This window comes from Toxorhynchites rutilus, chromosome 1 (assembly GCF_029784135.1).
Source record: "Toxorhynchites rutilus septentrionalis strain SRP chromosome 1, ASM2978413v1, whole genome shotgun sequence".
Classification (NCBI taxonomy): domain Eukaryota; kingdom Metazoa; phylum Arthropoda; class Insecta; order Diptera; family Culicidae; genus Toxorhynchites; species Toxorhynchites rutilus.
In genome coordinates this window covers 113,769,332-113,781,938 of record NC_073744.1, presented here as the reverse complement: position 1 = coordinate 113,781,938, position 12,607 = coordinate 113,769,332, and the positions used below count along the sequence as shown (strand labels likewise).

The window sequence follows — 12,607 nt, the reverse complement described above, 5'->3', positions numbered from 1 at the left end:
CAAACTTTCGGGCACTACGGGCGACTAAATGTTCAAATGTTATAATAATAATAAAAATGTTTATTAGATTATAGGCTGCAAGCCCGTTATTACTCTTAAAAACTAAACATGAAAAATAAAACTCATCATAAAAACTAAACATGGAAACACATCTTCACTTATACATTTAGTTGTCCTCTTAAAAATAATCGTAGTCTTCTTCGAATTTCTTCTGTTGTCATATTTATGGAAATCACTTCTTGCAGCATGTTAAACTCACGCATGAATCGAGTTGTAGGTTCATGCTGGGTGTAATTTCTGGACCTCAGAGATGGATCAAAAACCCTCCGGCGACGAATAGGAACGGGGTTGGTGTTAAAATTTATCCGTTCGTAGAGACACGGACTTCTTATCCATCCGCTCAATAGTTTACATAAGAAAGTCATATCCGCGATTCTGTGTCTTCTTCTGATAGTATCCAGGTCTACTAAACAGCAGAGATCTTCGTATACTGGTAGGTGTTCTCCTCTCCATCCTGAATTCCTCAGCGCAAACTTCAGGAATTTTTTCTGGACAGTTTCTAATCTTTGGATATGCAGATCGCGTTGCGGCCGCCACACTACACTCGTAAAGTCGAGTTTAGACCGTACAAGGCTTTCGTAAATCCTCAGAATTACGTGGGGTTCAATGAATTCTTGCCCAAAACGACGAGTGAGAGCAAATAGTTGCAGCACTTCCTTGACTATTCGTTCTAGGTGGAAGTTAACCGTGAGAGATTGATCCATCGTCATAGTCTCGAACGTACTCTACTCGTTGTAGATCCGTACCTCCCAGCCTATAGTCGAAAGTTATCGGCTGAGCTCTCCTGGTGTAAGTAATAACGGAGCACTTGCTGGGGTTTACACTCAGTCCGTTGCTCTCGACGAATCTCCGAAAATTGACTAAATCTTGCTGAAGCAGACGGCAATCATCGATGTGTTTCACGGGCAGGAAAATTTTCACATCGTCCGCGTATATGAGCACTATTGCGTTGGCCAAACATGAAGGTAATTTATTCATGACCGTGACAAACAGAATAGGCCCCAAATGACTACCCTGCGGAACACCTGAACTAACACCGAAGGACCTAGATGCGTTGTTGTGCACTTTCACATATTGTGTTCTGCTCTCCAGATACGTCCCAATCCATTCGAACATTTTTCCGTGAATGTCAAAATCATCCACCGCGTGCATTATGGTACTTATTCCTACTACATCGAATGCCTTGCTCATATCTTCTTCTTCTTCTTTTTGGTTTTAAGAGGGTTTAAACTTTTCAGTTCATTCGCCTCTAAAAATTGCTCATATCTGTATGTATATAGTTCACCTGATACCCTTTAGATATAAAATCCGTGACGGTAGAGCAAAATTCGCATAGGTTCGTCAAAACTGACTTTCCTTTCACGAAACCATGTTGTGCTGCTGACACACGGTCGATTATACGTTCATAAAGGCGAGAGTAAACAAGTCGTTCAAATAACTCTGGCATCGCGGACTGGATTGCAACACCCCGGTAGTTTTCGACATCTGAACGGGGGCCCTTCTTATGGATTGGAGTAATGTGCGAGATTTTCTACAGTGGCGAGAAGTAGCCGGACGTAAGCGAGTAATTGAATAGAGTAGTCAGGGGTTCGATAAGTTCATCCTTTATATCTTTCAGAAGTTTTGCGGGGAGTATATCTGGTCCTGCTGACTTACCCGGGTCCAGATCGGATAGACCTTGTTTCACTTCACGATGCGAGAGAATCAACAGGTCATCGGTCCTGTCATTCGAAGAGTTGACGGTTCTCGGGTGGTAATTTTGTTAAACGCTCTTGAAATACTCCGCAAAGAGCTCGGCGGTCTCTTGTCCACAAGTTGAATATCGGTTACCGTAACTCATCACATCCGGAATTTCTCTATTTTTTCGTCTGCTATTCACGAATTTCCAAAACGATTTCGGGTTTTCCTTTATCCCATTCTGGATCCCAGTGATGTACACTTGATACGCTTCTCTGTGTAACACTTTGAACGATCGCCGCAGCTGTTTTGTAAGAAGTAACATTTTCCGGAGTTCTGTTCTTATGCATTTTTTCAACGCTTTTCGTTTATCCTTGAGAACTCGAATAAGAGTTGATGAAAACCATTCCGGTTACGGGGCTGTCGATTTCGGGTAGTCCCTGTAAAAAGAGGCAAACCTTGCGAAAATGGTGAACAGCACGAAACACAGCGACATATCGTTGAAGTCTACACTGTTGCATACAACTGTAGAACATTCGAGTCCGCAGTGAAAACGTCGATTGAGTTAAGAAACTCAAACATTGATATGGCGTGCTGCCTATAGGTTTCTTCATCACGTTCAAAATCAGCTGACGATATGAAGATGTCATTCCACGGAACACCTCTTAGTGCTTCTTTAACACTCCTATACTCGCGCATTGGTCTGTCAGACCGAGAAATCAATAATTCGTTCATTTCTCAGAAAATATCAACACTACGACTTTGCGATTCTCTTTAGCTTCGTTATTGGTCGTTCGTCATCGTTTAGCGTATCGCATGTGTTGGTAAGAAGGGGACGTGTGTCACTTTTTTACACATTCGGTCTGAGACACCGACGCGAGTATAGGAGTAACTTTTTTGGACAAGTGTCTTTTTTCATATTCTAGAATATTGTTGAATGAAATGTATAAATTAATGTTAGTGGCGTGGAATATTTATTGAATATAAGATCATTACCGGACTATTCTTATTTGATTTCAGTCCCATTTTTAACTGGATTGAACGGATCCATATATTAACTATTCGTCGTTAGATTCATACTTTCAAAAGCAAAATATAAATGTTTGACTTTCGTATAGTTATTCGCTAAATATAATGGTCATACATATACACACTTGTGAAAGAATTGCACTTGTGGAAGAATTGTAAACAGTAAACTATAAACTAATCGGTAGCTTATGGTAATTTTTAACAGTTTCGGGGATATTTTTTTTATAATAGACAATATCGACAAGAAAACAAGAAAAAGAAAAGGAAGTTCCTAGAAATCCTTTTATTTTTATCTTTTTATGCCTCATCTAAAAAAAGGCATTAATTCTTAGTTTACCAAGAAAACAGAGACAAAGAATATTAGAAATGTGCAAACTTTATATTCCAGAACCTTTATCATCTGGTAATTATCTAGAAGGTCGTTATACATTTTTCTCTTCGATAAAAGACCCGAAAAACACGCAACAACCGCATGAAATGTAAAAAATATGTTTGTTTCGAGCATGCAGTTATGCTATGTTCTGATTCTTACTCCAATGAAACCACAATCGATTAATACGTTTTTATGTTATTTTATAGCTCTTTATACTTCCATGAATTATATTCAGTTGCTTACTTTTAATTAATAACAGTTAAAAATTCGAATTTCGTTATTTGTGTTAGAGTATAAAAAATTACTCTATTTTGATGAGGCTGAATTAGATGACCATTAAAACATAATAAAGAAGAAGAAAACATATTTTTTGGAGTTTTTTCATTCAATCATACCCTCTTCTTCAAATAAATGCCAATAAAGCCTGAAAAATACACAATGGCAACATTACAGAGAAGCTAAATTTTCGGTCTGTGACACCGTGCGCGAGTATACGTGTTATGATTTTGCATGCGAGTACAGGAGGGTTAAACAACGTCGCGTACATTAAGTTGAAAATAAACGAAAATAGACGATAAAACACAGTTTTAAATTTCCCGTACTCGCGCGAAGAATCATACACACAGACTGTACAGATCTCTGTAGTGTTGCTTATGTGTATTTTAGGCATTATCTGTATTTAAAAACATAGAAAAATAGTATATTAAATGAAAAAAAACATCAGAAAATATTTTTTCTCCAACTTCATTCAGTTTCAATAGTTATAGGCAACAGGCTGAATTAACCTCCTCAAAACAAAATTTTTGATTCTTGGCCTGTGAGATCGTATGCTCGAGTATAGGTCGGTTAATTGAAGGAAAAACATTCTTCTTCTGTATTGTCTCTAATGTTCCTAGTGGAGCTCCAGCGTTTCAACGTAGTATTAGTTGCGTCCTTTTTATTAATACTTAAGTTGAAATTTCTATCCCAAATAATACGTCTTGAAAGTATTCTGAAGGGTGTGTCACATCAAATTGCATCACGGAAAAAACGCTGTAGAAATTTAATTTTTAGGAATTATATCTTCAGCTTTCGCTTATAATCAGATAAGAGTGTATAAATCACGTTGGCCATGCTTCACTGTCATTTTTTTGTAAATTTGGAAAAATGTCGTCGAACGAAAAAGAGCGTCGTGAATTAATCCTGCGCACTCATTTCGAGAATCCGGAGTTGTCACATCGGGACATCGGTAAGATGCTGGGAATCGTCCAATCCACGGTCAGCAGAGTACTAAAACGATACTTCGAGAACCTAACCATCGACCGGAAGGTGAAGAACGGCAAAAATGGATGCTCCGTCAGTGAAAAAGATCACAAGCGCGTAGTTAAACAGTTTAGACGTGATCCGAGAAGTTCGGTCCGGGATGTCGCCAATAAGCTGAATTTGTCAAGTTCATTCGTCCAGCGGACCAAGCAGCGGGAGGGCCTGCGTACATACAAGGTTCAGAAGGCTCCTAACCGCGACGAAAGGCAAAACATGGTGGGGAAGACGCGAGCCCGGAAGCTGTACACCGAAATGCTGACGAAGCCGCATTGCCTGGTAATGGACGACGAAACCTACGTCAAAGCGGACTTTCGTCAGCTGCCGGGCCTGTTGTTCTTCTCCTCAGAGGACAAATTCAGCGTTCCGGAGGAGATTCGCAAGCAGAAACTATCCAAGTTTGCCAAAAAGTACATGGTGTGGCAAGCGATCTGCTCTTGCGGAAAGCGGAGCGCTCCCTTCGTGATGACCGGCACGGTAAACGGGCAGGTTTACCTTAAGGAGTGCCTATAGAAGCGCTTACTACCACTATTGAAGCAGCACGAGGGCCCGACCATCTTCTGGCCATTAAAACTTAGTTGAGATTTCTTAAGCCAAATAACACGCCTTGAATGTATTCCGAGGGGCAAGCTCTAGAATACGCGTGACCACAGTGCAAGTCGGAGGAAATTTCTTTGACGAAAAATCCTCCGGCCAGAACGGGAATCGAACCCAAACACCCGGCATGATAATGTGAGACGCTAACCACTCGGCCACGGGTGCACCCCTTCCACATGCTATCCTTGAATATTTAAACCATCTTATGACAACGAATACTGATCAAAAGTGAAATAGGGAAACAAAAACCGAAAATCAAACATGATTCCGCGTGTGGATGTAATTTTTGCGGCTTCGATATTAAGCATTTTGAGTGGTTTAATTGCAAAATTGAATTCGCTGATGGTTACATTTCGGTTTGTGAGTTAACAGAGAAGCGATATTAGGAATATACGTAAAAGTAAATTCATTCGTGAGTGATAAATTTAAATTATTGAAATAATTGCACTGGTGGTGTTGAAATGGACAGTCACATTCAATGCATGATAGAAAGTGAAGGGAAGAATATTGAACTCTTTTTTATGTTGCTTTCTTTTTTTGTTCTATTTTAGTTACTGAACGCACAAACACTGAGAGAGAGCGAAATTATTCCTCTCGCGAGGGATAAGCTTCTACGCATCGTATATTATTGACCTATCCATATTCCCCCACTACATGTCCATTATACCCGCTTCGATAAAAATGTGCTACTTTTCAGCTTGTTTTAATTTCAGTAAAAAACATGAAAAAACACATTTTTATAAAACATTTGGCCAATAATTTCGAAAACCAGTATATTGAACTGTAAGAAACTGCTTTTAATTTTTGGAAAACATGAGTTTCCAAAGATACAATTGAAGTTTTCCTTAACATGTCCGTCTTACCCCCATCTCCCCTATAAGAAATATCTGTCGGAAATATTGGTCCCTATCATGTAGATTGAATCGAATAGTCAATTCGATCCCTATAACTATCACACCGAGCAACTTGTATTTTGTAAATCGATAGAATGTTATAGAATCGAGTTCTTTCTCGAACGTCATTTGTTGCAAATTCCTTATTTTGAACGTTGCCGAAATGTTTTCCAAAGAAAAATATCAGGAATGCAACAAGCAAATCGAACAGCTCGAAAAATTATGCCGACAGCTTTCACCAGACTGCATCTAGAACAGCAAAATAGAGCTAACGAGCAAAATTCGGTTGAAAAACTAATTCACATTGCTTATCACAGTGTAAAATAAAAATAACAATGCTTCATTAAAACTCGCATTCGCAGTCTTCAAAGGCAAAGCTTTCTCCAAAAATTTAATTTAAAAAAAAAAATGGGTGGGTTATATCTATGATACAACCGCAAGGTTGACGTGGGACTACCTTAGGTTAGCAATCATTCGTTTCAATTCTTGATTGAATGAAACAGTTTCCAAATTCAATTGAATTCAATGCTTTGTGAGTAAAAAGATTGTATATTGCCATGTAAGGTCAATCATGCATTGTGATAGATTATGTTCTTCGTTACAAGTAAATTTAATGTCATACCTTTTACGTTTGGTATGATGCCTAGGACAAAATATATGTACGGAAGAACTATCAAACGATTATTTTATTTTACATTTCCCTCTAAATTTTACATCTCTCAAGTGTACGTACTTCTCAAATCGCGAATTTGCTTGAAACTGGAAAGTTCATTCGCTTCTAGTGTCTGCACGATTTTCCCAGGTTCCTAAGTTTAGAAGGTCGTGTTAGGACAGATATATTCCAGTCTGCAGAAGGCAAGCGAGGACAAAAGTACTCGCAGTTTGCATTTATTTGCAGAGCCGATTTCCCCAGAAACATTGGTTTTGAAGTCTGTGTTAGGGAAACACATTTCAATCGGAACAGAAATACCCCCGACTTGTATGAATTCGCAATGCCGATTTCCCCACGCTCCATGGATTTGAAGTCTGTGTTAGGGAAACACATTTCAGTCGGAACAAAAATACCTCCGACTTGCATGAATTTGAAATGCCGATTTCCTCCAGAACACATTTCGGTGGGAACAAAAGCTCCCCCTACTTTCATGTGTTTGCAATGCCGATTTCTCCATCGCTGCTTGGGTTTGAAGTCTGTGTTAGGGAACATTTTTCGTTGAGAACAAAAGTCCCCCTACTTTCATGTATTTGCAATGCCGATTCCCCCAAGGCTGCTTGGTTTAGATGGCTGTGTTAGGGAAATCGTAAATCGAGCCAATCAAAACGAGGCAGTTAGGGCGTTTAGATACCGCCTAATATTTTACAGTTATTCAATTGTTTATCTAATGAAAAATAACATTTTGTTAGTTGCGATAGATGCGTAGAAATATTCCCTATCAACTGATGCTAACATCTTTCCGATCCAGTGAGATATGTTCGAGTTATAGGCATTCGAAATCTTGCATTTTTTCCTGCATGTTCTGTGTTCAGGTTTTCATTTTACCCTCCATATATTCCGGTTAGACGTAGTCCCACGTCAAAACCTTATGCCGAATTCACTATGAAGCGTCTTAGTGAATGTCATGAAGCTCTTACGTTGCACAATAAATCAAAATAAAAAGGCTTATACCGGATGTTTCCAGCATTTTCAATTGGTCATTCAACAAATGATATGCCTGGAGAAAACATTGTTGAAATTGTTCCTAGTGACAAGTTTTTGCTTTATTGCAAGTTATGGTTATGGACAATCTGAAAGAAAAAAAAGCATTAAAAGGGAAACTTTAATGGATAATTATCTACTCTTAAAACTTATATGTTTTATTGAGACCGCGGACTACCGTTTGGCCATCCCTGATATATAGGTGGTGTTTGCATAACTCGAGAACTAATCATAACTCGAGAACTGATCAAGCAAATGGAGCCAAATTTGGGATGTGAGGGTTTTTATGTACGAGGATTTTTTCTGATGGTATGACACTCCTCCCTCCTCTGGAATGGAGAGGGGGTCCCGTTAAAAATAATACACATATTTCAACCAAACATATTCCAACCAAACATGACAATTGGAAATTTTTGGTAAACTCTGAAGGAAAATGGGAAAATTCAATTCGCATATGTTCTACAATTACATATGTATTGAGAAGCGTGATTAGTCCATTTGATATTTGCGCTAACGAAATTGATCTTCGTTCGAAAATTAAAATGGATTTTATTGTGATAAAACGAACTCCTATATCGTCTTTTATCTATATATATATATATATATATATATATATATATATATATATATATATATATATATATATATATATATATATATATATATATATATATATAAATGGATCGCCGAATGTGTTGATAATTGATAACAGCAAAACTCGAGAGAGGAATTGTCCGATTTAGGGCTGTCTTTAATCTATCATATTTTCGGTATCAAACATTTATTCCATGTGACGGAGAAACATGTTCTTTGCAAGTAGTTGAAAAATCTTGAACGAGAATTGTGTCTCAAAATAATCTGATATTATAATGACGAGTTTTGGTAGAAGTACTAGGAATTTTATGGTAAAAGGTTATTTCAAAGGGTAGATTAGAAGATCAATCAATGAACAATTCTGCGATTGGACCCACGAACAGCGCTTAGTAAGAAAACGTGGATGTGATAACAAAAAATAAATTTTGGGCGGGACGAAGTTTGCCGAGTCAGCTAGTTGTTAATAAATATAAACAATTCAGAAACAACTGATGTTCCTGAACCCAGACTGTTCGTCCTCCAGTATTCCGTTATCCGGCCCAAATGAATGGTCTTTGATAACCAAACGAAAACAATAAAAACTCATATAATGTGAGAGTATTATTTTGAAAATGTCTAATTTATTGACATAATAGTATAAACTGATCACAAAAATTAAATAAACAATTCAATCTACAGCCTGTTTTTCCTAATTTTGTCTTGATCCGAGGCATTTGGCATAGCGAACAATATGTACAGCGGTAGATTCATTGATTGATATTGGACTATTTAGGTAGAGATTGGGAGTGATTGCATCACTAATCGCTGTGAGATGCTTTTTCTGGCGTCAACGGTACGCTAGCATTTCTATCGGAGGTTGCGTTACCCTGTAATTTCTTAAACGCCACCGGAATCTCCAGTTCATCCGAGTCCATTTCATTTTCAGACAAGGACAAAGATCCTGCGGCTCGCATATTTCTCAACGATACGCCTTTATTCATTGGTATGGTGGAAGGCTCCGAAGCGTATCCATCGTAGTAATCGTCCTCGCTCGAAGAATATACACGCTCGGGATACGTTTCAGGAACCTTGCAAACGATTTGTGCTAAATCGATGAATGTATATCTGGAAAACAAGAACAGAAACAAGAATCAGATCTACTCCAAGTGGACAGATGGGTTCCGCATCATTACTCGTTTAGCGAATGCGTCACTTTCTGTGGAACATCCTTCACGCTCCATTGGTTAAAGCGAGATAGGCGGCCATTCTTAGCCATGTTTTCGAAGAAGCTTTTTCCGTGCTCGTAGCCTACATTTTTGATTTCGTCAAAGCTTCCGAAAGCCAACGTCTTGTACCGATCGATTGGAGGTCGGATGTACTCACAGTAATCGCTCTTTTTCACCTCCTGTGGGAATAAATGGGAATGAAAGTGAAGTGACGAAGTTCAACGTTTGAGATCCGAAGCTCAGTTCACTCTACCTCTAGTTGTCGTACACAAGAGACATACGCCAGGCGGGATTGTATATCAGGCAGATTGGGCACTTTGACGGGCGATGTGAATGGATTCCATCGCTTGTACAGCAACCACCAACCGGAGAGGTCATCTCCGTAATCCGTTAGGTCAGTATCATCCTGTGAACCGACGTCGATTGCGATTATGTGAGAAGCACCTTGGGCGCGCATCACGTCGGCTGGGGTACGAATTATCATTGGTGAGTATTAGTTTTCCAATAAAGTTCATTCGTCACACAGTGATTTGTCTCTAATTAGACATCTAACTAATTGGACAGACCTGCAATGTGACACAAATAATTGGACATTTGATCTTCTAATTAGACATTTTTGCAAACATCCTTTGTACCGGTTTCAGCAACACGATAAATTGTTAGGAATGTTCTCAACCATTTTCCAACCATTTTACTAACGTTTGCATTAAAAAGAATGGACAAAAATTGCCGATTATTCATGGGCTTACCTTCACATGCACTGACTAAACTACCCATGCAGCATCAATCATAGTAACCCATGAGTCAGCAGAAAAAAATTGACAGCTCTATCAGTCGAACTCTAACCGTGATGGCGAAAACAGTGAAGCTACTCTGTTCAGAAGTGTGCGCGTTCAAAGAACGGTACCTCGCCGCGTCGAAAACGGACATCGTGTGGAACTTTGAGGATGCCGGATACGCCCGTTTCTACATTTACAACATCTTGGCACTATTGGACAACAATCAGAGCATCGAAAGAAAGCCCGATTTCGGACGGCTGACGATCCTGAGCAACAAGAAGCTCCAATGGATGCTGAAGAGGAAGATCGAGGGAAAAGTGGCTACATCGCTGTGTGCGCTTGGCCGGGAGGTCGGTGCACCCGGTCAAACAGTGAAAAAGTACCTGGCGAACATGGACATACATGTCAGGAAGTGGAAATCCCGTCCACTGTTCTCGGAGCTGCAGGCAATGACGCAGCGGCAGCGGCTGAATAAGATGGTCATGTCGTTTTTTGCGGCTGATCGCGTCAAGGCGGTGGTGATGGACGACGAGGCCTATCTCATTCTGGATGGTAACGACTGTCAGGGCACTTCGTATTTTACTTCCCCCATGAAGGAAGTGAGCTCCGAAGTGGAGTTTATTTCACGCACCAATTTCCACAAGAAGGTGTTGCTGTGGCTGACAATCAGTGAGAAGGGGATGTCAAAGCCACTCTTCTTTAGCTCCGGACTGGCTGTGAACGAGAAAATTCATAGTACGAAGTGCCTGCCGGAAGTTGCGTCGTTCATCAAGAAATATCATAAGGGCGAAGACGCGGTGTTCTGACCGGATCTGGCGTCGGCCAACTACTCGAAGCGATCGTTAGAGGAGATGGAGCGGCTGAATATCGATGTGGTACCCAAGTCGGCGAACCCGCCCAACGTCTTCCAGCTGCGTCCCATCGAGAATTTCTGGGCAAACCTGAAGCGTAAGATCTACTCCAACAATTTTGTCGAGAAAACTGAGAAGGAATTGATAAACAAAACGAAGAAAGAGCTCAAAAACATGTCTACACGCATGTTTTCGTCCGCCATGGCGGATGTTCCCGTTAACTGCCGGAATGCCGCTTGCAAGGACGTAGAATTTTTTTGCAGGTAAGCTAATATAATTACCTTCCATGGTAAATTTATCAAACTTAGTTTTAGTCTTACTTTTTTTTATCACCATCCGAAAAAAGTCCACTTTTTTAATGCAAACGTTAGATTATGTATTTTGCACACTTTTCTAATGGTTATTTGTTAGATTTCCAATGATTTTCTTGTTTCAACTTGTTTTTCACATTGTGTTGTGTTTGTTGATATGTCCAATTACAAATCACAATCGCTTCTAACACGACACTGAGTGGTGCCTCGGTATGCCCAACTGGAGGAAATCACTGTATATTTTAGAGGCGAATGAACTGAAAAGTTTAAAACCTCTATAATTCATCACGTTCGTTCGTTCACTGTATATGAATTATTTTCAGGGCTGAAGTACATATGACTGGATATAAAAAAACGGTCCGATATGACGATAATGACAATTTATTGAACAGACTGTTCAGAAAAAGATAATTTTTATGCAATATGCTTTTAGTTTGCATTTTCATGAATGGTAAAGAAACATATTTTGAACACAATAAAACGATATAAACATATTAATTCATATTCACATAAATTTTCAAGAGATGCGACTACTTTATGACTCGAATCAAATCCCATCATGCGATACATTAAACTTCATGATTTGTCAAAACTAGCTCATTAGTGATCATTTCAAGGATTTTGGCTACATTAGGATACCCCGGACGGTCTCCGAGTGACATCGTTTAGTTTACCTCATGGCTACCGTTAGATAGTATAACCCTGTTATAATTACGATATCGTTCTCTTTTCATGTGAGCCCAAAACAATGTTTGTACACTCAGACAGCACAACACAAAGCATCGGACATTAAAATATTGAACAGAAAAAAAACATGAATGATACTTACTCTAAATATAAAATTTGTTAAACTAGTAGTTAGTAGTATAATATGCACGAAATTTACCTGGAACGTTATTTGTGTAACAACCATCTAACAGTAGATGACCATCTCTATTATCACAGATAGGAGGGAATATACCTGCTACGGACATACTAGCACGAACATAGCGCCACAGTGTTCCTAATAGGTGTCGATTTGAATAACAGTTTAGCAATAGAAATTCAACATAACATATAAACAAAAAAAACTGAAAAGTTCCTGCCAACATTTACAACGAAAGATTTGAGAAATTTCTTGAAAAATAAGGGGCCAATAAAATTGCAATTTTTATTATACATTTTATAGCGTCAGCGAAAAAATAAAACACCAACAAATATAGTTCTGAGCATTTATGTTTCCAATTGGTTGTAGTCCTTTGCAAAC

At 39.0% G+C, this 12,607-nt stretch overlaps 1 protein-coding gene across 4 annotated transcripts in view; it reads right to left on the bottom strand.

Moving 5' to 3' along the window:
- LOC129761262 (neuropathy target esterase sws) overlaps positions 1-12,607 on the bottom strand; it is a 69,080-nt gene that overhangs the window by 21,310 nt on the left and 35,163 nt on the right. The window contains exons 10-13 of one of the 4 annotated variants that reach the window (XM_055759036.1): positions 12,248-12,364; positions 9,674-9,885; positions 9,388-9,599; positions 8,808-9,319 (exon numbers count right to left, since the gene is read on the bottom strand). The exons of 1 other annotated variant lie outside the window; for it this stretch is intronic. In XM_055759036.1, the coding sequence (XP_055615011.1) occupies positions 9,013-9,319; positions 9,388-9,599; positions 9,674-9,885; positions 12,248-12,364 (848 nt within the window). In that variant the 3' untranslated portion in view covers positions 8,808-9,012. Of the gene's footprint in view, positions 1-8,807; positions 9,320-9,387; positions 9,600-9,673; positions 9,886-9,957; positions 9,987-12,247; positions 12,365-12,607 lie in introns of those variants that run through there. 2 more of the 4 variants (XM_055758993.1, XM_055759127.1) reach the window with 2 other exon arrangements.